Here is a 26008-nt window from a genome sequence, read left to right as displayed (position 1 = left end):
ACTGTTTCATTTATTACATATTTCCAGCACACAGAAGAGCCTCTGGTGTGTGGGTACAACAGACAGCAATGTTTGCCAAAGAATTCCACCTGTGACATCCTCACAAGGGTGTAGGGAAACTGGTAAAAACAATTCACCATGCTGATTTTACCCCCATGCAGAGCTCCTCAGAATGCATTGTCATAGTACTATACTACAGGCCATTAAATAAAGCTTTGAATAAATCCTCTAAGGCATGAAACAAATAGTTATCTTATGAGTTCATTTATCTTAGCCAAAAACCGCAGTAAAAGATAGCAACAATACCACAGCAGGCAGTAAATGCATATAAAGATAAAAGGAGCTTAAAATATTTTTATTTGTAAAAATAGAAATAAAACTAATCTGAATCAGGTTCTTTCTTCTTTCTTCTTGTCCCTTTTAAGGAAGTCCCAGTTTCTAGTCTTGCTTTGCCCTGCTCGGTCTGTTGTGTCATCCACTCTCTTTCCAGCTGTTTCAGCATGTCCGCAGTGAGGAGTCCTTGCTGCACCAACCTGGAAGCCAGGGATTTCTCTTCTGCATCAGGGCCGAGGGGCTCAGCAGCTTTACTCCCCAAAGCTTTGGTGCCCCGATTCCTTCTGCTTTGGCTTTTTGTGGCACCTGACAAACGGGACTGGCTCTCTGCTGACAAGTTCTGCAAATTCAGCAGTTTATGTGTCTCTGAAATTTTAATCAGTTTGGTGATGTTATGTACACCATCTTGGATAATGCCATCTAGTTGTTTCTGTAGATCTCGAACCAGGCTGGCATCTGGAAACATATCTAAAAACCGGTAGCTGGAAAGAAAAAAAACACGTAACATGATAGGAAGAATTCTTAGGGCAGTTGCTGGACTACGGTCAATGAAGTGACTAAATCTTGACACTGATTAATTCCAAATATTCTGTTTTTGCAAACTGTGTCCAGTGCCTTTGTTCAACCTTTATGTCTGCCCCCAGCACACCTAAGGAATATGTTGTTATGAGAGTTGCTCACTATTCCTGTTTTAAGTCATTCTGATATGCTCCCTAGTGGGACATGTCCCTCCTTTGGGAATCATTGATCTACAGCAGTCCCTCTTAAATCATGATACACACGTGAATCACCTTGAAATTTTACTAAAATAGAATTTTATTAAAGCCGGAGTGGGCCCAATATTCTCTATTTTTAACAAGCTCCCAATCAATACCAATGCTTTTGGTCCAGGGACTACTATTTGCATAGCAAAGATCTAGTAGAGTTTCTCACCTACTTAGCTTAACTAGAATCATAAGAACTCTTAAGTCATTTTTGGAATGGGTAGTATAAACCAGGCTCAACTGCCTAAATAGACAATAAAACACCTTGCAGATATGTGCCTAATTTGAAAGTGTAAAAGACCATCATAAAAAACTTTTGATTTGCCCTATTACTTGGAAAAATGAGAGCACATAATGGAAAAATTTGGTACCTTAGCCACAGGTAAAGATCCAAGACATCGTGGACAGCTTCAAGATCCATGAGGTCTTTAATATTCTTAGGTGGAAGTAATGGCCATTTAATATATCGGCGTAACCATGAGAAGGTTAGGGGCTCATTCCTGCTATACTGTCTGGCAAACTGAAAGAGACAGAAAAAAGGAATCTGGCAAAAGAATCAAAATTCACTTTGATCTGTGACCCTCCCCCCCCCCCCCCAAAAAAGACAGCACAACAAAATGTTAACTGTGGCTGTTATCTCAATAGGCACGCTGGTTTCTCTCCTTCTTTACACTTTTCTATATTTTAAAGAACATGAATTTCATGCTTTTTAAAGTTTGGGTTTTTTTTTTTTTGAAAGGAATGATTTCTTTCTTTTTCCAAAACCAGGGCAATAAAACGCCTATGAACTAACTTTCCAGGGACTGTCTGTTAACATTTATGAACGTTTTATGTTCTAAGTTCCAAGTTCCAGGCAGACAGTACCCAGAGACTTCTGTCCCTTCATGTAACATCCTATAGCCTTAAATAGGAGCTTATATTTTGTCAATATCATCCCTTATTATATTAAAAAGTCTTTGAGGGATTTCCCTGGCGGTCCAAGGGTTCAGACTCCGTGGTTCCACTGCAAGGGGGTTGGGTTCGATCCCTGGTTGGGGAATTAAATTCCCCTATGCCACATGGCATGGCCAAAAAAATACAGAAAAAAAGAAAAAGAAACTCTTTCAGGTGACTTGGTGCAAGGTTAGCCATGAGTTGATCAAACTAGTAAAGAGACTGCCTCTTCATCAGCTGTCCAGTTATAGAGTTCTGGCCAAGTCACCACTGTGATTCAGCTTCCTCAATACCATGTCACCACACCTTCTTGAACCCCAAGACACTCAAATCATGCTGCCTCCCAAACAACACTAGATGCTATTATGCATCACAATATCTACAGATATAATAAAACCATGCAAAAACTAGCAAGCATAAGTTTACAATCTTTAGCTTAAAGGATAAGGTGATTCTGAAAGGTTCATTTCTTAATTAGGGAAAATTATCTCCAAATATTTAACCTAAGCAAGGTCAAAACTTTAGAAATGCAGGGTAGTTTTCGAATAACTTTGGTTAAATAATGTTACAATTTTATTAGTTTCAGTCTGGTTCATTCTGCTGTTTAATACATGCCAAGTAAGATGGCCATGAAGAATGGAAACATGACCACATTAACTTGCTAATAAGCAGAACATGCCAAACACAGTTCTCTTACAAAAGCAGTGGTTTAACATTTTAGGCCACAAACAACTAGTGGAAGCCCAGTATGTGAGTATGGAGCTGCTCAGAGACAGAGAGGGAGAGAGATCCATCCAACAGAGAGACCTAAAGGAGCTCCAGGGAACAATTCCTAAACTACTTCCTAAGGGGCATCAGAGACCATTAGCGGAATTGAGATCTTTTATTCAGTAATAATGGAGATCAAGGAAAAAGGAAAATCTCCAGATTTCACATTTTAACCTGTAAACACAACACATAAGCAACTATTGGCTTCCAAACTCCTTATTCCTTAGTAACATGCTGCTATTTTATTAGAGAGCAGTTTGAAGGATGGTTTAAATGGGGTCAGGTCCATGGGCTCCAGTTCCATCCAGGTCAGTTGTTATGTTTTTAATATTTTGGCAGCACTGCACAGCATGTGAGATCAGTTACCCAATCAGGATCAAACCCACACCCCCTGTACTGGCAGCACAGTCTTAACCACCAGACCACCAAGGAAGTCCTCGGGTCTTTTAAGATTTTGTTCCATAAACTTCAATTTTATACTAGTTAGCTCTCTCACAAACCCCAGCTCTAAGAAACATATTTCCTAGGTAAATACCTGGACATGGAACACCTCTAAGACATATTAAAGAAAAAGACAAGTTGCAGACTAATTCATTATGGCATTTATGGGAGAATACACCCACCCAACAAAAACTAGAATTTCTACTCCTATGGGTATGTAGGCAAATGTAACAGAAAAGGTCTGCAAGGAGAACAGCTGATATCACCTATTATAGCAAAGCTGATAATAGCAGTTATGTCAGGGTAGCAGCCCAATTTAATCTTCTCTAATGGTTTAATTTTGTGCAAAAACATACTTGTGTATTATTTATATAATTTTTAAATAATTTAAAACATAAACTTAGAAATAGATTTGATCCAAACAAAGCTAATGTGCAGAATGTTAACAACTCTAAAAAAGATGGCAGTGAAATGACAACAATGAAACAGGAAAAGATTTAAAGAGACGACCTCTGGGCACAGTGGGGAAGGGAGAGCAAGCAGAGGCAACAGAGAGAGCAACGGCCCAGAGACAGGAGAGAACATGGTGAGAGACGGGAAGCTGAGCTTCTACTGCCCTTGCCTGGCCCCTTGTTTGGGTGACTCTTGTGATCAGAAGTCAGAGATTTGTCTCTCTACCCAAAAGAGTTAAAAGAAAAGGGGCTGGGACCCTGGCACCAAATTCACACAAACAGCCATCCCTGACAGTTAAGAGAACTGAATACTATTGCCACTACTGACTCCTAAGCCCCTTCCCTTCCAGGATATATTCCCCAATACCAACAAGGAAAAAGTTTATCTACCATCAGGCAAAGACTGCTTTCTCTCAAAATATTATGTTTAATTATTTTTATTTTAGCTTCTGCAAAAAGGCTACCACATAAAACCAAATACAAAGCAAGAATTCTCTTTCCCCCAAAAAATTATCTGAAAGAACAAGAGAGTCATTTTTTATTTAAGTTCTTACACAGTATTTCATATTAAAGGGTACACTCTCTTATTTCTTTATTCTGATTAACAAAATATTGTTTGGGGAAAATGCATCAACCTGAAACAACTCAAAATATCAAAAAGATAAAGGCTTACCTGCAACAATGAAGAACAGACAAAAGGCTGCTTCTTGTTGATAGGGGCTGTGCAGAAAACATACCTCACTCGGAGACTTAACGGAATATGCTGGATCAACTCTGCAGAAAATTTAAAATCATCCATATTGCAGACAAAATACTGCCCATCAACTTGTGAAAAGTCTACAAAAATATCCTGGGGGGGAAAAATACATTAAATTACTGAACTACCTATTTGGGCATGAATAAAGTACTCAAGTCTATAAAAGATAATCACTTTAACACAGTAACAGACGTCTAGAAAGGCTTGCTTAATTCACTGCCTCCTCAAGCTAACAGACGTCCTTATCAGCCTTCTCAACCTGAAATACTCAGAAAATTCCTCAGGATAAAAGCCCTAAAACTTCTGAGAGAAAGTTTCCATTTTCAAGATAAACTTCATGAATAGCAACTTCACAAAAACAGACTATCCATTCATGTTCACAAGGTTAACCAGTAATTGTCTGACATACCACCTTTTAAATGTTTTTTATTTTTCCCAACAGAGGACTGAACTCATGCCCCCTGCACTGGGAGCACAGTCTTAACTACTGGACCACTGGGGAAATCACATACTAACTTTTTTAGAAAAGAGATTTAGGAGTTTCTACTTACAATAAGATTAGAAAGCGTTGTGTCAGGGAGATGGTAGGCAAACATTTCAATCTGTTCAGCAGTTGGATGAAGACCAGCTGCCTTGAGTAAAAGAAAAAACAACCATAAGTTTATTTTTTTTAAGCGTTAAGTTTTCTTAAGTTATTTCAAGATAGAAGTCCTATATTTGGGTTAGACCCCTGCCAAATGAGTTATGGGACAAGAATTTGAGTAAAACAGAGACAAGCATCATATTTTGCCATTTATTACCAACTAGGAAAGCTGATGAGATAATTCAGCAGAACTAACCAAGCACACCCACTGAGCAATTAATCTTTTGCTTATATTTTACTTATATTCCTAAAATCTATGGTGATCTGATAACATACACAAGTACTTTCCAGGGTCTCAATTCTCTCCACTGAACAAAAGAAAAAAGGAAAACCCAATCACTTTAACCAGGGCAATAAAATTGACATACAGAAGAGAAAATGTCTAAACTGGAAGCCAGTTATCTCTTTACCTGAATATTTACAATTTCAAGAATTGCCCACAGTTAAGTACTAGAAAGAAAAAAAGAAAGAGAATGGGAAAAAGAAAGAGGAAAAGAAGAGAGAGATGAATCATGGGAAGGAAGAAGAGAATAAACACAAGAAAGGAGGTACCCAGAAGGGAGATGGGGAGGTCCATTATCAGCCGCACTCTTTTTTTAAAACATTAAAATACATATATTTATTTGACTACATCAGGTCTTAATGGCAGCACATGGAATGTAGTTCCCTGACGTGGGATCGAATCTGGGCCCAGTGCATTGAGTCTCAGCCATCAAACCACCAGGGAAGTCCCACAGCTACGCTCATAACAAAAGCTACAGAAATGATTCCAGCCACCGCTTTCCTCCAGGAACTTTCCCTCATGTCATCTCATTTATATACCCTTTTACCTCAGATCCCTAAAAGTAAGATAAGCCTTATTAAGTGAATTTTCCAGGCAAACTTTAAATTGTAACAGTTTGTTTAAAATACAGTGACACGTCTGCCTCATTAACTGCACTAACCAAAATTTAACCTTGTCCTTAATGGTTCAAAGCTGTATAGCTTAATGCTGTTTTTGCCCAACATGCAGAGCTTTCTTCTTCGTCAGGTTTCCAGCAATTTTCAGTCTGCTGACAAAGCTATGTGCCCACCTGAAGCAACCATGCCCCAATCCCCACCTGTTAAATTACAGGAAAAATTAAAGTAAAATCAGGTTTACTAAACTTGCTACATTATTGCTACATTTATAAAATCTGGATCATTCACTTGCATACCATTCTCTAACCACGGGCTCTCTATTAGGCCTCTCAAAAGCAATAAAGCAGGGTGTTCCTTCATCTTAAATATTTTTATTCATTTGGCTGCACTGGGTCTTAATTACCACATGCGGGATCTCTTAGTTGTGGCATGTGGGATCTAGTTCCCTGACCAGGGATCGAACCCAGGCCCCCTGCACCAGGCTCAAGGAGTCTTAGCCACTGGACCATCAGGGAAGTTCCTAAGCAGGGCTTTCTTGACGTGATTTTCATGGCACAAAATTTTCTTTGGCTTATTTGTTTCCAGGTACCTGAGGTGAAAGTCTGGAAAGGAAGTGAAGGAAGGAAGGACTGTCCTTCACAGAGAAGAGGTAATTAATTACTATGTTAATTAAACCTTACCTTTATAGGATCCACAGGCCTATTCAAAATTTCCTTTAATAAACCGAGGTCTTCTCGATTCATTGTTGTAACTTCTCCTTCTTTAAATTTTGAACTGAACCTACCAGCTCTGCCAGCAATCTGCAAGGCTTGAGAGGTGGTGATTGGTTCTATTTCTTTCTCTCCCTTTTCATTGATACTTGGCTTCATAAGGGAGTAAAAAATAATTCTTCTTATGCTCCTGAAATAGAAATAAAGATGATCTCATGAGCCGCTGTCTGAAAAGTCGTCCATCATTTGGTTCATTGTAGAAAGGCTCACTCAAATTCTTGTTAGGCCTACTTGCAATATTGCCCACTGTTTACAAAGTAAGGTAAAGGGGTTTGTCAGTAATTATTTTTCTTCCCTTTAAATAGCATTTTTAAACAACTCTGTTCATGTACTAAAAATCATCAAATTATTCATTTAAAGTGGGTTAAAAGTATAATATGTAAATTATACTTCAGTAAGGCTCTAGAAAATAATTCTTTTTACAAATAAACCACACAAGGTCTTCTTAGGCTACTCTTATATGCTAGCTTCAATTAATGGCTTTGAATAGCTCATTCATAAAGGTATAGCTGCTTTCATTCCCCACAGAGGAATATTTAGGCTTACTATTGTTAACCCCTAAAGATAATGGCTGGCCCCACATGCCTAATAGGCATATACACTAGCAGACTGAAACACTGAAAACAGTGAGGAAACATAATCGGTATTAAGATATTAAGAAGAGGTGGCAAGAAGGCACAGAAGAACTACACAAAAAAGACCTTCACGACCCAGATAATCACGATGGTGTGATCATCAACCTAGAGCTAGACATCCTGGAATGCGAAGTCAAGTGGGCCTTACGAAGCATCACTACAAACAAAGCTAGTGGAGGTGATGGAATTCCAGTTGAGCTATTTCAAATCTTGAAAGATGATGCTGGTAAAGTGCTGCACTCAATATGCCAGCAAATTTGGAAAACTCAGCAGTGGCCACAGGATTGGAAAAGGTCAGTTTTCATTCCAATCCCAAAGAAAGGCAAAACCAAAGACTGTTCAAATTACCACACAGTTGCACTCATCTCACACGCTAGCAAAGTAACACTCAAAATTCTCCAAGCTAGGCTTCAACAGAACATGAACTGTGAACTTCCAGATGTTCAAGCTGGATTTAGGAAAGGCAGAGGAACAAGAGATCAAATTGCCGACATCTGCTGGATCATCAAAAAAGCATGAGAGTTCCAAAAAAACATATACTTCTGCTTCAATGACCATGCCAGAGCCTTTGACTGTGTGGATCACAACAAACTGTGGAAAATTCTGAAAGAGATGGGCATACCAGACCACCTGACCTGCCTCCTGAGAAAGCTGTATGCAGGTCAAGAAGTTAGAACTGCAGTTAGAACTGGACATGGAACAGAGACTGGTTCCAAGTTGGGAAAGGAGTACATCAAGGCTGTATATTGTCACCCTGCTTATTTAACTTATATGCAGAGTACATCATGAGAAATACCGGGCTGGACGAAGTACAAGCTGGAATCAAGACTGCCAGGAGAAATATCAATAACCTCAGATATAGAGATGACACCACTCTTATGGCAGAAAGTGAAGAACTAAAGAGCCCCTTATGAAAGTGAAAGAGGAGAGTGAAAAAGTTGGCTTAAAGCTCAACATTCAGAAAACTAAGATCATGGCATCCAGTTCCATCACTTCATGGCAAATACATGGGGAAACAGTGGGAACAGTGTCAGACTTTATTTTTCTGGGCTCCAAAATCACTGCAGATGGTGACTGCAGCCACGAAATTAAAAGACGCTTGCTCCTTGGAAGAAAAGTTATGACCAAACTAGACAGCATATTAAAAGCAGAGACAGTACTTTGCCAATAAAGGTCCATCTAGCCAAAGTTATGGTTTTTCTAGTAGTCACATATGGATGTGAGAGTTGGACTATTAGGAAAGCTGAGCACCGAAGAATTGATGCTTTTGAACTATGGGGTTGGAGAAGACTCTTGAGAGTCCCTTGGACTACAAGGAGATCCAACCAGTCCATCCTAAAGGAAATCAGTCCTGAATATTTATTGGAAGGACTAATGCTGAAGCTGAGACTCCAATACTTCGGCCACCTGATGCAAAGAACTAACTCATTCGAAAAGACCCTGATGCTGGGAAAGATTGAAGGCAGGAGAAGGGGACGACAGAGGATGAGATGGTTGGATGGCATCACCGACTTGATGGACATGAGTTTGAGTAAACTCCAGGAGTTGGTGATGGACAGGGAGGCCTAGCATGCTGCAGTCCGTGGTGTTGCAGAGTTGGACACGACTAAGCAACTGAACTGAACTGAACTGAACATAATAGGTTAGCAGTGGTAGGGAGCAGCAATCAAAAGCACAAGTGTTACGTGATATTTTAATTTTATTCCTTCAGGTGTGAGCAAGATAAATCTACGATCTATACTACAATACCCATTGACCTAAGCCAAAGGGTTTGGTCATTCTAATGCCATTGAGAAATATTTAAATTGCTATCTAACCCACTGAATATCCACGATTATTAAAAACAAATTACTTACAAATTAAGTCCCATGCCAATTGCATCTGTAGCAACCAGGATTTTGCATGGATCATCAGGATCATTAAACTTTTTTGCTTGAGCAAGTTTGGTCCCTAAAATGAGAACAGTTTATGTTAAGTTAATGTTCTCTGTCTTTTACTACATCACACTAAGTAGTACCTTGTAGTGTCTTGGAAACCCTCACCTCTTACTCTCCGTTTTTATGGATAAAACTCTCACTGTTTCAAACATTTCTTTTTATTCTCAAATAGCCACTTATCCTTTTATTTCTATTCCTCTAAATAACCTCACAAAGAGCAACATAATCCCCTACCACACTAGCTATATCGTTTCTGAGGACACTTTTAACAGATTTCATATTTTAGTGACATTTCTGTAAGAAAATCATCAGCTCAACATTTAAAATACAGTCTACTAATAGCAACAATTAACAAGAGCTATAGATAATCAAAATACTTCTATCACCATAAAGATGACTAGAGAAGTGTGTACTTTATATGACCTATAACAAATTATACACCAAGCAACTTAATTCAGTATCTTACTGTGTTTTCTATACATATCTCAAAATAAATGGTAAAAATAAGAGGCTTCATATCCTATCATGAGGAAAGTCAATAATTACCAGGAGGGAGACTGCCATATATAACAGCTGATTCCAATCCCCGAATTTCAATCTGTCGACTCACAGAATAAATATCATTCTTGCTAAAGCAGACAATGCAGTCCCCAGGCCGAAGGTTGTCTAAAGATTCTAGCGCGTGATCCAGCACAGAAATGGGGGTAAGCCTTTTATAGGTTCGCACCTACAATAAAGGACATGATACTGCAAAATAGCATACCTAACAGAACTTCTTACGACTAAGCACTGTGAAAAACTCACAAAGCAGTTGAGTAAGTAAAAACTGCTAAAGTTAGACAAGTTCCAACATTTTCAAGAGAAAAGACAGAAGAACATTCATTTTGATATTACAAGTGTTACCATCAGTTGCCGTTGGTATTTCTAAATTAGTAAAATGTTACAGAGGAGTTCATAAATTTTCAAAGCACTTTCATATATATTTGATTTGTACAGGAACTTGCTAAGTTCAGAAGGTTTATTAACTGTTACTTCCATTTTATGAAAAAGCAAAATAGAGTCTAATAAGTGATCAAGCCAAAAAGAAAAGATCAGGTCTGATGAAGATCTTTCCAGTTGTAGCCTTCTGTGATTTGCCTAAAAACACAAAGTGAGTTAACAGCAAAACCAAGACTAAAACCCAGAATTTCTTCGACTATACTCCACTATTTCTCCTTGAAAGGTGAGTACAAAACTAAAGTAATGGATCAGTTTTTAAACAGAAGTCTGGTTAAAGAAAGCAAAAAGTAGGAGTAAGCAGAAATGAGTTGCTTCCTATTCTAGGAATGTGAAAAAAGGAAACAAACTATCTCTAGCAATTAGATACTTATCAGAGTCCCCAGTATCTGACAGTTGAGACTTTGAAAATTACAAACTTTTGCTGAGCCTCAAATTTCTGACAATCCAGATTTATTTAATTCTAAAGAGATTTGTTCAAATTCCAAAAGGTTCTGTCAAGAAAAGGTAAGGAATCTGCTTGGACATTTGAAGACTTAGGGTGTGAGAGCCACTCAGTCAGAACTTTAGATCATGAGGTTCAACCAACTTTGCATGATCTAGTCAACTACAGGGAAATGAAGCTAATCTTTCAAGTTCTGAAAGATCTGCCATCATTTGGAGCCTATGAAGCCACTGCCTGGGTACTCTGGCTATTTGCTATGCCACCTGGAGAACAAGGCATATAACTGAGTACCTCCACATCCTCCCCAGTTGTGTACATAAGCTCGGTAACCAGGTCAATTGCAGCAGATTCTCCACACAAATGGATTTCTTCAGCACAGAGTCCTGTTAAATGCAAAATTGAGATTTTTTTTAATTTTAAAGATACAAAGGTAAATATGTAATACTTCACATACCCAAAATACTTTGCTTACCTACTGCTTTACAACTTTAACAAGTGTTTTCATAAATGCAATCTCTGTGATTCAACCCTGAAAACAAAAATCTTCTAGTGGGCAAAAATTATCACTATTTTTATAAATCTTGGGGTTTTTAAACTGCTGTGGCCAAGGTTTTAAGTCTACTAGATGGTGAAGCCAGTCTGAACTAGAATCTGGCATTTTGATGGTTAGTACTGAACATCAATCCTATACTTTTCTTTTCAATTCAGGCTCCATGCAATCACTGAGGTGACTCGGGGGTGGGGGTTGGGGGCTGGTGGGTAGAAGAAACTCTAAGATCCTTACCACTTAGCATATACACTTTCACCTATTTTATATTACAGGCTTTAGTGTAATGCAAAATTGGGATTTTTTTTAATTTTAAAGATACAAAGGTAAATATGTAATACTTCACATATCCAAAATACTTTGCTTACCTACTGCTTTACAACTTTAACAAGTGTTTTCATAAATGAAAACACTTTCATTTGGTTTCAATTGGTTTCATAACTGAAACCAATTACACTCTTGGTTTAAAGAATAAGTTCACCTATTTGTTTTTAAATTCGAAAACACTTGCCCTACAACATGCTGATCAAAAATTCACTCCAAAGATTGAGCAGGAGAAATGTTCATTCATATCCATGGACTTCAAGAAGTCCACTTCCAGGAGCCTATCTTAAAGAAATAATAAATAAAAAGTTATGGCTACAACTTTTTTGTTGCATCACTAATAATAGGGAAAAATGTTCAACTCTTTGGAACAAATCACAACTGGTCTCCAACATCCACAAGTTTCACATTTGCAGATTCATGGATGCAGAACCCATCTACCTGGAAGGGATTTGAGCATCTGCAGAGGTCCAGGAACCAATATTCCACAGATACTGAGGGAAGACTATAGCACAGTTCTTCAAAGGATAATATACAACGCTGATATGTGGTATGAAAAAAAAGTCTATGAAAAAGCACTGGAATAAAAAAGCAAGATACAAAATTTATATATTCACAAAAGTGAAAAGAAAAGTGAAGTCGCTCAGTCGTGTCCAACTTTTTGTGACCCCATGGACTGTAGCCCACCAGGCTCCTCCGTCCATAGGATTTTCCAGGCAAGAGTACTGGAGTGGGTTGCCATTTCCTTCTCCAGGAGATCTTCCAGACCCAGGGATTGAACCCAGGTCTCTCACATTGTAGGCAGACGCTTTACCAACTGAGCCACCAGGGAAGTCCATATATTCACAAAATACCATATAAATGAGAAAAAAGATTGTCATGAAACACCAAAATGTTAATAGTGGTTGTGTAAATACGGTAAGATTTGAACACTTTTATTAAATGATTATGCTTTTATAACAGAAAAAATGGACTATAATTAAAATATTTAGAAAATTGAAACTCACACCTAGCTGACTTTTTTGTTTCATTTGTGTCAAGACAGGATCTAGCTGGCTCTATTTGGCAATGCCAGGCAGATAAATGCATCCCATTGCAGACATCACAAAGCACAGATTTTACAGTATTAACCACCTACCTAGTAGCGCCCTGGTCCAGGCCCATCCTCTGGCTGGATCTTTAATCATTTGAATTTCATCAATCACGGCCACTTCATCTTAAAATAGAAAGTTATCATGAGCAAGACAATCTACTTCAATAGTATTATAAACAAATCACAATATCAAAATTGAAGCTTTCAACACCACCATAATCATCATCATTACTTACTATGTGCTTCTTTGCTGGCAGGCTTGTTCTAAGAGCTTTACAACTACAACTCATTTAATCCTTACAATACACCCACTAAGTGTCATCATTACTTACATTTCCTTTTTTAAAAAATCTCATACTTGTATTTTTAATTTAAAAAAAAAAATTGGGGAGGGGGTGGGCAACTTCCCTGGTGGTCCAGTGGCTAAAACTCTGTGCTCCCAAAGCAGGGGGCTCGAGTTCAATCCTTGGTCAGGAAACTAGACCCCACATGCTGCACCTAACAGTTCACATGCCACACTAAAGCTCACAGACCCCGTGTGCCACAATTAGGATCCAATGCAGTCAAATAAGTGACTAATTAATTTAACAGAATTTTTGTAGCACCATCTGGCTTGCAGGATCTTAGTTCCTTGAATAAGGATTGAACCCATACCTTCTGCAGTGAAAGTGTGTTGTCCTAACCACTGGACTGCCAGGGACTTCCCCTACATTTACATTTTAAAGAAGAATAAATTGAGACCCAGAGAAGTTAAATCACTGACCAAAGTGTAACATTTTAAAACATAAAATTCAAACCCAGACCAGCTCTACTCTACTGCCTCCCAAACTGAGCACGTTCAATTGTCCTATTTTTTGCAATCTCAGAAGAAACCTGCAGAATCTGCCTAATAAGAATACATCCACACAGCAGTGAAAGCAGCTCCCAGGACCAAGGAATAGATAACCCTGCTGTAAATGAAGCACCTTAGGAACCCAGATGGGCGTTAGGAGAAGTAGAGTGGAAAGTGTAATTCCCTGAGCTACAGCTCTGCTCATTCTTTGGGGTTTTAAAGTTCATTACTATGATTAAAAAAAAAAAAAGCCTCATTTTACTTTCTAATGCCAAAATGCTTCCAACCATATGATTTTATTCTTTCTAAGTCACATAAATTACATTTTAGTTCTCTTCCCAAAATACAAGATTTGAGAGGAAGATCTTTTAAAGAAAAATTTAATATGCCCACAATGACACTGAGGAAAAAAAAGAAAGCTAATTTTATACTGAAAAGCCATCAGATTAAAAATTACTTAGCATATCTGAGTGTATACAAATAAGATTAGAAAAGAGGGGGCAGAAGTGCTATTTTAATATTTATAATGTATTACTTTTACAATAAATTGATTTTTAAAAACTATCCATTTACTCAGAAAGTTAAGATTATTAAAGTGAAAAAAGCAAGCTACTAAACAGTACATAATGTATAATCCCTATTTTAATATATACACCCACAATGCACATGTAAGTATATGCATATGAACACAACCTAGAAAATACATACCACAGGTTAATACTTATTGATTCTGGATGGATGGGATTGGGAGATTAATATTTTTTTTTTCTCTTTGCATTTATTTTTACATTTTCTATAATGAAGGAATGATTGTCTATATAGTAAGGAAAAAGTTAATTTTCATTTTAAGCGTTTTCAAAACTACCATACTTATAGAGAAGTTCATTGTGGTACTATATACAATAGTGAAAAACTTTAAAACAACCTAAATACTATTTAATAGAAGAATAAGGAATAAATAAATTTAGTCATAATATGGAATACTATGTAACAGTTTAAATGAATATATGCAATATATATATTTATGATACATATACATGTAAACAAGACTAGATCTAAACACATGTGTAGAAAAAAAAGCAAGTTGTGGAGCAATAATACAATATGATTGTCATGTAAACATCTGAAAACACACAAACTATAGTATTGATAGGCAGTATATAATAGTGACGCCAAAACAGACAGGAAAGGTATACACCAAATATTTGACAGCAACTGGATCACAGAGGGGAGAGGAATTGAATTGTGGAGTGATACAAAGGAAAATTCATATGTGTTAACATTTCAGTTCTTTTAAGAGAAAAAGGGAAAGAAAATTCAAAAGCAAACATGATGGAAAGTTTGACATTTTTAAGTGGCAGTTAAATACTAGGTATTTGCTGTTACTAGTCTTTTCTTTGCCTCAATTACAATTTTTTTTCACAATAAAAAACACATTCCACATGTTCATCTGTATTTTAAAATAAAAAATACTGAACCGTAAAGTTTTAAAATAGTATATACATACAAGGAGTTGTAACACTGCACATCTCAACAGTACAAGCAACATGGGCAGCCTGTTTACCATCTGGGTCTACTGTAACACGCTCTTCACCTGTTACCAAGTCACATGGCACCCCCTAGGATGACAAAAAGAAAACTGGAATTATCTCCACCTTGAAAACAACAGCAAAAAGAAGATTTGGATGTTTAATAGAGTATTCCTTCTATTAAATATAGAGTATTTAATAGAGTAGGTTGGAAAGATCCTCTAGAGAAGGGAATGGCTACCGACTCCAGTATTCTTGCCTGGAGAATTCCAAGGACAGAGGAGCCTGGCAGGCTACAGTTCACGGGGTCGCAAAGAGTTGGATCCGACTGAGTGATTAACATTTGCACTTATTTTTCTTTTCACTTCCTTCCATTACATCAAATTTATTTGTCTAACACTTGAAACAAATATTCCCAATCCTCTAAAAAAATTTTAATAAAAAATAAAAGCCACTTTCATATAACCTATATAAACTTGGAACATCTCAAATCAGCTAAATTCTCAGGTAACAGAAGCATGAGAAATTGAAGCACTTTCATTTTTTAAACTTTGTACTGAACTTTCTTGGTGGCACACTGGATGGGAGTCTGCCTGCCAATGCAGGGGACAAAGGTTCGATCCCTGGCCCAGGAAGATTCCACATGCCATGGAGCAGCCGAGCCGGTGATCCAGGGCCCGTGAGCCCCAACTACTGAGTCTGAATGCTGCAACTAAAGAAGCCCTTGTGCCTAGAGCTCACGCTCCGCAACAAGAGCCTTCGGAACTAAGGCAATGGCACAACTAAATAAATAAATAAACTTTGTACTATGTCAATAGTTCCTGTACTATTTTATTAGTTTATTAAAATGAAATTGTTTCTATGTTGAAGAAAAACATTATGAATAAAATTTAAGAATATAAAGTCCTCCTAATATATTTCTTTGAGAAGGACTAATATCAGTGCTATGGTATATATATGTGAATAGTCAACTACCCCAATTCACTCAGAACTGAGGGATAACCCAGGACAAAGACCATTTGGTAATAAATTTGGGAAAGTCCAGGTAAACTGGAACAGTTGGTCTCCCTAACAGCCTGAAACTAATGAGGAAACATCAGACATATCCAAACTGAGTGACAGCTTACAACACGACTGACCTGTAATCTTTCGAACTGTACAAGTTATGAAAGGCAAAGACTGAGGAACTGTCCCAGATTAATGGCGAAACCGGACACATGACAATAAAATACAGCAGGAGACCCTGGACAGAATGCTGGAGGTGGCGGGGGCACAGGGGGAACGGAGCGGGTGTAGTGGTGGTGTTACTGAACAACTGGCAAAACATGAGTATGGACAGTGGACTAAATAATGGCATTCTATCAATATTAATGTCCTGCTTTACATGAATATCCTGAAGTTTTGTAAAAGAAACTCTTGTTTTGCAGAAATACTTCTAAGTATTTATAAATAAGAAGGTATTATGTATGCAAATTATACAAATTATCCAGAACATGATGCAAACTACCTACAAAACTGGTTAATCTCACATTATAAAGTCATAATAAAACAATGAACCAAAATGTGGCCCCTTTTCTGAAATGATGCCTCAGACCACAGTGCATTCAGTCCTTTTCAGTTTGGAAAGCTGGCTTCAGTCTTTATCATTAGTTCTAGCAATCACATCAAAGGTTTAATCATAAAAAAAAAAAAATGGTAAATTGAATACAACAGAGTGGTGGGTAACTTTGAGGGGGTAAAGGAGGGGTTCAGAGGGAGTTTCATCTATATCAATAATATTTTATTTCCTGCTTTTTTTTTTCCCCCCTGATCATGCCACACAGCTTGTGGGATCTTAGTTCTAACCAAGGATTGAACCCAGGCCCATAGTAGTGAAAGCATGGAGCCCTAACCACAGGACCACCAGGAAATTTCCCAATATTTTATTTTTTAAAAAAGTTAAAAACATAAGTAAGTATGGCAAAATGTTAGAATCTGATGGGAGCTGGGTAGTGGACTCAAGTTATTTGAATGTCACTCCTTCATTTCTCTGTATATGTGAAATATTCTATAATATTGTATTTCACTCATTCTAATACACACATTTTTTCACATTTTAGTATCTCTGAAACCAAGATATCTCTTAACAATGGGTGGCACGTCAGAATTCAGTTGGCAGCATCAACTTCTTTCTCAGTTTTGCATAAAATAATAGTACATCTTACAATTGATTGCCTTAAGTTAAGGCAATGAAATATGGCACTTTTTGTTAAAAGTAAATTACTACTACACACACCCTCTCCCTCCACCCGCTTCACTCTACTTTCCCCCAAATTAGCAAAGAAAAAGAGAATATTTGGTAATATACTAACAGCAGCATTACTCTTTTCGAAGATCTCATGTGCCAGTAGTTTTAAAGGGCCACAATACACTCCAGATTTTGCTGACAAGTATTTCTGGATTGCATGATAAGTCTTTCCACTGTTTGTGGGACCTGAATGGAATATTATCTTCCGATGTATGGCTCTAGCTTCTGGGTACCTAAAACATGAGTAAATAAACAGCTTAATTTCATTAACCTCCAAATCCTGGCAAAGGTTTTAACTGAAAAAACTTCCAATGAAACATCCCCTTAACATTCACAAAATAGCAGCATCTTTGAAAAACTAAATTAAATGATGAGTTTCATGTCCACACCAAAATGACTGCTTTCCAAGAATGGCATTTACTAACAAGAGAACAGAAAAACCCTAATGCAAATTAATTTCTTGGATATTCTTGCCATTGTACAAATTCCTTTTCCCCAGGAGTTACTTAAATTTAAACTGCTATCAGCTCCAAAGACATGTTCACATTATTTTCACATTCTCTACATATGCCCTAGAAGTAACTATTCGCAGACTTCTGAATTTTAGCACACACAATAAAATGACTGAATCGTCTGCTTCTGGCCAACATGAACAGTACTGGAATTGACCTATTACGATAAACAACTACAAAACTGGACAAAGTATATATAGCAGCTCCCTGGGTACATGGACAAGAGGCAGTGCAGGACTGTAAGCTCCAAAAGAAAGAGACACTTGAGATGAGCCCTACTGGACCCCAAGAGGGCACAGGGAGGTGGAACCCAAGCAAGTTAAAATAGTCCCACTGAGCTGAGCAGTAGAGATCAAGAGTAAAGCTGCTGAAGCAGCTGGAATCTGAAGGCCTGAGTGTGGAAGAGAAGAAAGGTGCAACAAAGAGACAGCCTTGAAGTCTGTGTGGGGGTTCCTTGGGTCCTTGGCCAACAGCTGGGCTGAACACATGCAGGGCATAGCAGAGGACAGCTTGCTAAGAGTTTAAGTGGAAAGTCTCAAAGGAATGGCAAAGTGCTAGGAGATGAGTTCCAGGCACAGTGGTGGTGGAGAGAACTTATTAACAGCATATTCAGTTGAGACATCAGAAAGGTCACACTTGAATTCTAAGGACAACCTAAAGACCTACTCTAGATCTTCCCTAATAAAGCCTTAAACCAAGCTTGATTAGGATTTAGGAGGAGATACTAGCTAACTGCCTGCCAAAATTAACTGTGTATTTTTCTAGAGAAAACAAAACAATCTAGACTACTTGATTTATCATCTAGTATACAATAAAAAAATATATAGTGATCACTAATCTCCCAAGATCAGAAACTGAAAATTTCAAATCCACAATAAAGAAACTAACCAGTTAGGTGGTATTCTTAGGTCACTGATTTTACGTAGATCATCCTTACATTCCAACACAGGAAATATTTGTTTTGCATGTCTCAAGAAAAATGGAAATAAGTCATCCACATGAGCTGGAAAATAAAACATTGCATTAATATGTGCAATTTAAATGTTATTCACAACTGAACTTAATGAAAGCTTTATTCTTAGTGAGCTACATTAAGGGGACGTTGTCAGGATAAAAAGGTAAACCCTAGAACAAGGAATGCTATCCTTTCCCAAGATCCTGTTTTGCCTTATGTTTTCTTCCTTACTTCATATGTATTTTCTAAGAAAGGAGAAAACTGGCTGTCAACAACCATGTTCCACTTCTCCAATGCAACAGGTAAAGATCAGCACTGATGAAAGTTAAATTAAAAACAAAGAACCAGGGGGTAACTCCCTGACAGTCCAGTGGTTAGGACTCAGTGCTCACACTGCCAGTGCCCCGGGATGTATTCCTGGTTGGGAAAGTAGGATCATGGATGGCAAAAAGCAAAACAAAACAAAAAACCTGGTAATATACATTAGCAAGAAGGCTCCATGGTTACTGAAGCAAAATACAGGACCCAGATACCAGTCTTTTTTAGACTACAGATACCACTGAGAGACAAAACATGTAAGTGAACTGACTTCTCAGCAAGAAGTCTCCACACATTATGGCATTGATGAGGGTGGGCTGAGTTCCATTCTGCTTTGTGTCCCAATTCTACCTCAGTGCCTGGCCCAGGGCAATGGTCTAATAGTCAAATACATAAAAATATAACTAAAGTCAAACTGCCTATAGGAATAAAATAATGATATTTCTACATTTTTTTTCTTTTACAGCAAGAGGTCTGTCAAAGTATGAGGGAGAAAGAAGTCAGTGGCAAAAACAGATGGAATCTGTTATGTGTAATTCTACCTTGTGTGAAAGTCCATTTCACCGAGGCCTATACTAGTGAAGAGCAGATGGTGACAGATCGAGGTCCCAGTCTTTCTCCAGACTAAAACACATGGGTGACTTAATAACCAACCCAGGCCTACTATAAAGCAAAAAGACCTAGAAAGCATCCTATGAAAGCACTGAATTATTTAGAGGATGTTAACAGGGCTTATTCTAAAGCAAATAAGCTAACTAGAAAAAAAAAAAACAAAAGAAATAGCAAGTATGTTCAAAGGATTTTAAAAAGTCTCTAAACACTTGCCTGCACTGAAGCAAATATCATTCAGAATAATGTGAATGTCCACATCCAGAGAATGAGACTGCATGATATAATTTCGAAAGCTTATGAAAGCTTGGTGGAAGAGACGAGCTGTGGAAAACACAAAATCAAAACAGGTAGGACTTAGCTTTCATTTTATTTTTCATTTCATTATTCACTTCATTTTCTCATTTTAAAAAGTACATATACACATCACACCTAACTCATTAGAGTGTCTTTTTCCTTTCCTGTAGTAGAGCTGGCTTGTTATGATCTGGGCTAAAACTGAAATTCTAGTACAACATGAAGGAAAGCTGAACACATAACTCCTCTGCCATGTGTCTGGCTCACCAATTGCATCCTGACGATCTCCTGCCCGGACAGAGGCAAAAGTCAGGGACATTCTCCACATTACAACTGTGAACTTATGTCCAAGCCACACAAGGTCCCACACAATAATGAAAAAGCTGTAATCTAAGCACCAATAAGGTATCTCTAATGGAAATGGTATTAGCCTTACCATCGAGTCCATAATCAGCACTCAGTTTCTGAATTTCTTTTCTTTTGTAAAACTTGTCTAAGATCTTCTTTACTTCATCTGGAAGAAAGATAACAAAATTGAACATACGTTTATTCCCGTTATACTGCAGAAGACTAAGGAAGGTACCATAGGACTGGCATCACCCTACCCTCCACCAGGTCACTGTTAGATACCCATGTTCTGTTTGGTTTACTCACAACCATTCTGCACATCTAATAGTGAGCAGCTAAAAGGTATCTTTTAGCTGAAAGATAACCAATACTGCAAGGGCCAGATCATCATGCTTTTATGTGAATGACTAAAGGAGTCACGGATGACCTCTAGTTTGAAGATGATTTTAGGGAGAACAAATTACATGTATTTTGTTCTAGGAGGTACAACTAAAGTCAGTGGGAAGTGAGGGAAACAGATTTCAGTGGAATTTATATAAGAACTTCCTAATAATTAGAATAAGAAAAGACGTTGCCTGACAAAAGTACCAGCTCCATGTCACTGAAAGTACTCAAGTAAGGCTTAGATGACTGTATTTCAAGGGTAACAGCAGAGAAATTACTATGCTGCAAAGGAGACTGAATTAGATGCCTGCTGAAATGCCACTGTCAATCACTCATTTTACAGATGAAAATATTTTAAATTAATCAAGCTGAGATTGCATTAACAACCTAAAAAGAAAGAGAGGCTTAGAACATTTATTTATACAGTAACCTAAAAATACTTATTTTGTTAAATCCTCACATCAACCTATGTTATATAGTTGGGGTAGACTATCTGGCCTCCTAGGGAAACAATTTTCCCAGCTTCCACACATCAGATTCTACTGCAGGGTAATTCCATTTTTTAAATAGCAAATGTTTAGTACAAGTGATACTAGTTTACATTTATTCATCCCCTCACACTTTTCAAAGTGCTTTGCCAAACACATTAACATGATTTTCACAATCCAGAGATACAGGCAGAGAAAATATTATTTATATTTTAGCATTTGGGAAATGGACAAAAGGTAAGTAAACTGTAAATTGTTCCAGTCAGTTAAGTGATGTATGACTATCACAAATGTGCAACATTTTCTACTGTAGTCAGTCTACCCTTCCTTGCCTAATTGTATTATGATCAACCAGAAAAAAAGTGATTTATACATTTACCTATATATGTATATATATATGATATATACATATACTTATATATATGTGTTACAATCAACCAGAAAAATATGTATATTTTATACATATATATTAATTATTATATGTAACTTTCATACACACATACATATACACACATACATAGACACCTACTGTGTGACTAGAAGTGTGCTTGGAAAGTAGCACATAGTAGGCATTCAATAAGATTTGTCAAGGATAAAAACTGTACTTCATAAGGATTTTTAGGAAGATTAAATGGGTCACATGTTTAGAACAGTACCTGTCTCTAACACTCAGTGTTAGCCAATGTTATTTTTCAGAAAAAGAAGGAACCACAGAGATATTCTGGGCAGCGTGAGTAGCATATCTAAAAAGCCCTGGAGCACAAGTGCCCATTTCATCAATCTCGCTGAAAGGAGAGTGATGTGCAACAAAGCTTCTCCAAGAGTTACCCAGGCCAGATCAGGAAGGGGGTGAGGACCCTTTCAAACTGGGGACAATGGAAGAGCATTAAGCAATTTTTTGCAGGGGAGCCACAGGATTAGATCTTGCCATTTGCTGATGCTAAGCCAGGGCTTTCTCTCTGGAGCCCTGGATGATCAGGGTACCTTCCACCTTTGGTAAGCTCACCCTTATCGTGTTCTACCTTGTAGTCTAGTTGGTCATCCATCGGTCCTTCCTCCCACAAGGCTGTAACTTTCTGGAGCGGAAAGAGATCTGGATCTGAGTCTGGTTTCTCTTGGCAACCACCATACAGCCTAACAGTGTCTGGTTTGCGTAGGTACCCAGCCAAGGACAAAAAGTCCTGAAAGAAGTCTTCCTCTGGCTTTTCACCACCCCACTCCCGTGTCCCTTCTGGGAGCAACAGTTATAAGCATCGGGGGGAAAGAAAGACTATTCTAGAAAGTCGGTCGTGCACCCAACGGCTCAAAAAAGATGAATCGTCCCGTCACAAGGGGACTTAGACCATTCCCAGGGTAACAGTGAAAGGGAGAAGGCCAGTTCAAGGGCAGCACATCAAAGGATCATTCAGACACAATCCCAACCTTGAGGGGCTCAAAACCAGCAAGGGAGGCAGGCACTGACAGGCACAATGACAAAGGTCGAAGGGACCTGGGTCTCCAGGGGATGGAAAAGCAGCTTCCCCGGAGAAGCGTCTCGGCCCTGCACCAAGCACCCTCGCCGCCCTCTCCGGCTCCTGCACTCACTCTTGTCCAGAGGGCGGGTTAGCTCAGCCCCGACGTCGCCATCTGCGCTAGGACCCTGAGGTTTCACAGTCAGCGGCACGAACAAGGACGTGTTTGGAGCTTTGGAGCCTCCGGAGGCGGAGGAAGAGGCGCAGGCAATAGCAGGAACGCGCCCCAGAGCCCCAGGAAAGGGCCCGGTGTGGGCACGAAGGGCAGAGCAGACGGCTGCCCGGTGGCCAGCCTGGCGCCCCGCGGGGAGCCGAGCCCACAACAGGGCACACCGGGGTAAGGACATCGAGACTGCAGGCTCCAAAGGAGGCGGGCTGGAGCAGCCGGGGGACGCGGCGGCGGGCAGTGACGCGCGGCCACCGACAGTGACGCAAACCGCCCGTGCCGGAAGCCCGCAAAGACCCAGAGCAGGGGAGCTGCCCAAGAAGAGGCCCGATCAATAAGGAAAGGGCAGAGCCGGAAAATTGCTCATAAAGGAGGGTGAAAACTTCGAAGTGAAAATCAGAAAAGATACGTTCCTGTAAGTCCTTGTTCTCTTTTATCGGCGGTTGGAGACAGCTTTCTTTAAAGAAAATAATCAGGCACCTTTGGGGATATCACACATGAGAGACGGGGGCCTGTGAAGTGTGTCACGTGATGTTAACAAACTGGCCGTGAACTGGTAAGTGTTCAAAGCACGTGGGCAGAGCTGTGAGCTGTGTGGGTGCCACTGGTGGAGATGCGGGTCCTGGGATGTAGCGCCAGCGTTCCTTGCGGATTGGAGACTCTTCAGAGCATTTCCCTTAAATTCCTTGGATAATTAACTTTAGTTTCCGGATAGAATAGCGTTAGAGAACATAACTTGATCTACCCTCAGGACCGTAGGAATTCTATGAGTTGCTAAGGAATTCTGTGAGTTCTTAGGTAAACCCTTTGTATGACATGCATGTAAATTCTTATACTTTAATAGGAGCAGTGTGTGTACATCATATGAGGCTATGTTACAACCGCATAGCAAAAATATGTCCCGTACCCAGGCCAAAGTTCAGTTTCTTTTGCATTAGTTGGATACTGTTTCATATAAAGTTGAAACATTAAACTCAAGGTAGGCCGTTGGATTTTTTTGTATCTCTTTATTATGCTTAAAACATCAAGGTCTTGCAACTTGAAGAAATATGTCATGTGACCCGTAAGTGTGTGTCAAGTAGGATTTCAGTAACAATGTTATGTGCCTTTGATTCACTGGATACTTTCTAAACATCAGGGATTCAAGTAGACAGCCTCTTGCTCTCAAAGAGTTTCTGATCTGGTTTTGGTCATATGAAGGGTTAACGTTAACTAATGCAAATATTAATTATATAATATATAAGCTAATGAGAGGTCAAAGAATGATTCATGTCAAAACTACAAGCCAGTTGTTAAGTTATGCCATCATTTCTCAAGTCCGTACCTCATAGAGTGTCAGGCGCAACTGCTGTTACAGCACTAAAACTGTATCGTAATTGTGTCTCTTGAGTAGTAGTTCTCAAGCTTTAGGGTGCATAAGAGTCATCTGGAAATTTTGTTACAATTGTTAGGGCCCTACTTCTGGAGTTTCTGATTCAGAATGTTTGTGGTAGTGCCCAAGGTTGGAATTTATGTTTTCAGGTGATACTACTGATCCTGATGGTTTGGGGACCACACTTTGGGAACCAGTGCTCTGGGTTATAGTTCCTTCAGGGTAGGACCAATAAAACAGCACTAAAGAAACACTCGGGAAAATGCTGAATGTGTGTGTGAAAACAAATAAATGTGTGACAGGGAAAGGAAGTGGGAGAAATAAAGATATCTCTTGTGGTAGGGAATAAAATAAGCAAGTTCTCTCTTTGCTGTTAACAAAACCTGGTTTATGAGGTTTCACAAAAATGCATTCTAGATTTCTCCCCCTCACATCTCCCTACAAATTCTGTACTTTGACATTTCTGGCATTTTTCTAATGTAAGGTTATCATGATCTAGATGCCAAATTGTTTATCCCTTAGAATCATGGAAGGGGTCTCAGAGCTTATCTGGTCGAGGCTCCCTATCTTAGGAAGGGAGCCAACTATCAAATGCATTTGTAGAACTTGTAGTGTCCACATGGTGCTGCTCTGCTGTCTTGCTTTCTCTCCAGAACCTGATAAGATTCCTAGAATCTAGTCTATTTCCTTTATTCTAACAATTCTAAGTTGCATTAACAGTTCTTACCATAATGTTACTACATGTAGACAATATTTTTTTCTAAAGGAGGCCACTTTAATTTTATAATCACTCTCTAGAAAAATAAGCGTCATCCATTTTCTCAGATATTTTAATGTGTATTATAAGCACAAAGTATAGCAAAACAAAACAGGCTGAACCCCCAAGAGCCATACTAAGTCCATACAATTAAAAACTTCTAAAAGTGGGGTAAACAGTCTTGGAGATGTGCCTGGCATGACTTGTCAGCACAATGAAGGGACATGTAACACTTTGACTTAAGAGAGAGAGATGGTGTCAGACAAAAATGGTCTGGAGAGTCTTAACTGAAGGGCTGGCATAAGGGAACGTATTCTCCAAGGAATCTGGCATAACTGGAGCTGAAGGTGTTTTGTAATATAGATTTAGAACCTTTCCTGCAATTGAGTAATTAAAAGATTTTGAACAGGGAAGTGACATAAGAGGACCTCAAGCCTAAATAAAAAACAATGTTGTTTAAGGGTGCACATTTTCCTCACTCTGCCTTTATCTGATTTGAAACTGTAAAATGTGTTACATTTCAATCCAGGCGCGTATAAACCTGCTGGAGAGGGCCTTTATGTATGTTCAGATTCAGCTGAATATCAAAGGAATTAAAGACTGTTGACTCACAGAGTAACTAGAATATTCCAACTACTTGATCCACATTGAAGGGATCCAGAATACACCACTGTGGCATAAAATTCTTAATAGAATGCATTTGAGTTCCTGAAATCCTAGCTGCCTAAGTGCAGAGCCTCCCAGAACTCCACTGCCCTAAATCCCCTCACAGGGAGCAAACTGAAGGATTAACTCATCACTGTGAGAAACTGGCATAACACCTAATCGGACTCTGGTTACAGAATGCTCGTATCTACCACCTGTTCTCCTAAGGCCCCTTTATCTTTCCTAAAGGTCATCCACTT

General features: G+C 38.7%; 1 protein-coding gene across 1 annotated transcript; it reads right to left on the bottom strand.

The window, feature by feature from the left end:
* Positions 1-328: 328 nt before the first annotated feature.
* On the bottom strand, positions 329-23219 carry SUPV3L1 (Suv3 like RNA helicase). The gene is made up of 15 exons (XM_065922486.1): positions 22882-23219; positions 20514-20591; positions 19997-20104; positions 18787-18901; positions 17451-17619; positions 15078-15189; positions 12784-12861; positions 11066-11157; positions 9880-10060; positions 9253-9346; positions 6672-6891; positions 5000-5080; positions 4365-4541; positions 1469-1617; positions 329-815 (listed from the first exon to the last, which is right to left on the bottom strand). Exons 1-15 carry the CDS (start codon positions 23153-23155, stop codon positions 380-382), a joined length of 2364 nt encoding a protein of 787 aa, XP_065778558.1. The 5' UTR covers positions 23156-23219; the 3' UTR covers positions 329-379.
* Positions 23220-26008: the final 2789 nt, after the last annotated feature.

The sequence above is a fragment of the Muntiacus reevesi genome, chromosome 2 (genome assembly GCF_963930625.1).
Source record: "Muntiacus reevesi chromosome 2, mMunRee1.1, whole genome shotgun sequence".
Lineage (NCBI taxonomy): Eukaryota > Metazoa > Chordata > Mammalia > Artiodactyla > Cervidae > Muntiacus > Muntiacus reevesi.
Note: the sequence above shows the minus strand (reverse complement) of the source record. Positions and strands in the feature narration are given on the sequence as shown.

Bases quoted from the DNA above. Each gene is read 5' to 3' on its own strand.
- SUPV3L1 (XM_065922486.1), bottom strand. From the start codon at position 23,155: ATGTCCTTACCCCGGTGTGCCCTGTTGTGGGCTCGGCTCCCCGCGGGG. The intron at 12,862-15,077 runs GTATGTATATAC...TTCTATTTTAAG, and splicing joins GTGCAGTGTTACAACTCCTT to ATGAAGTGGCCGTGATTGAT. The intron at 11,158-12,783 runs GTAGGTGGTTAA...TGCATTTAACAG, and splicing joins CTGGACCAGGGCGCTACTAG to GACTCTGTGCTGAAGAAATC.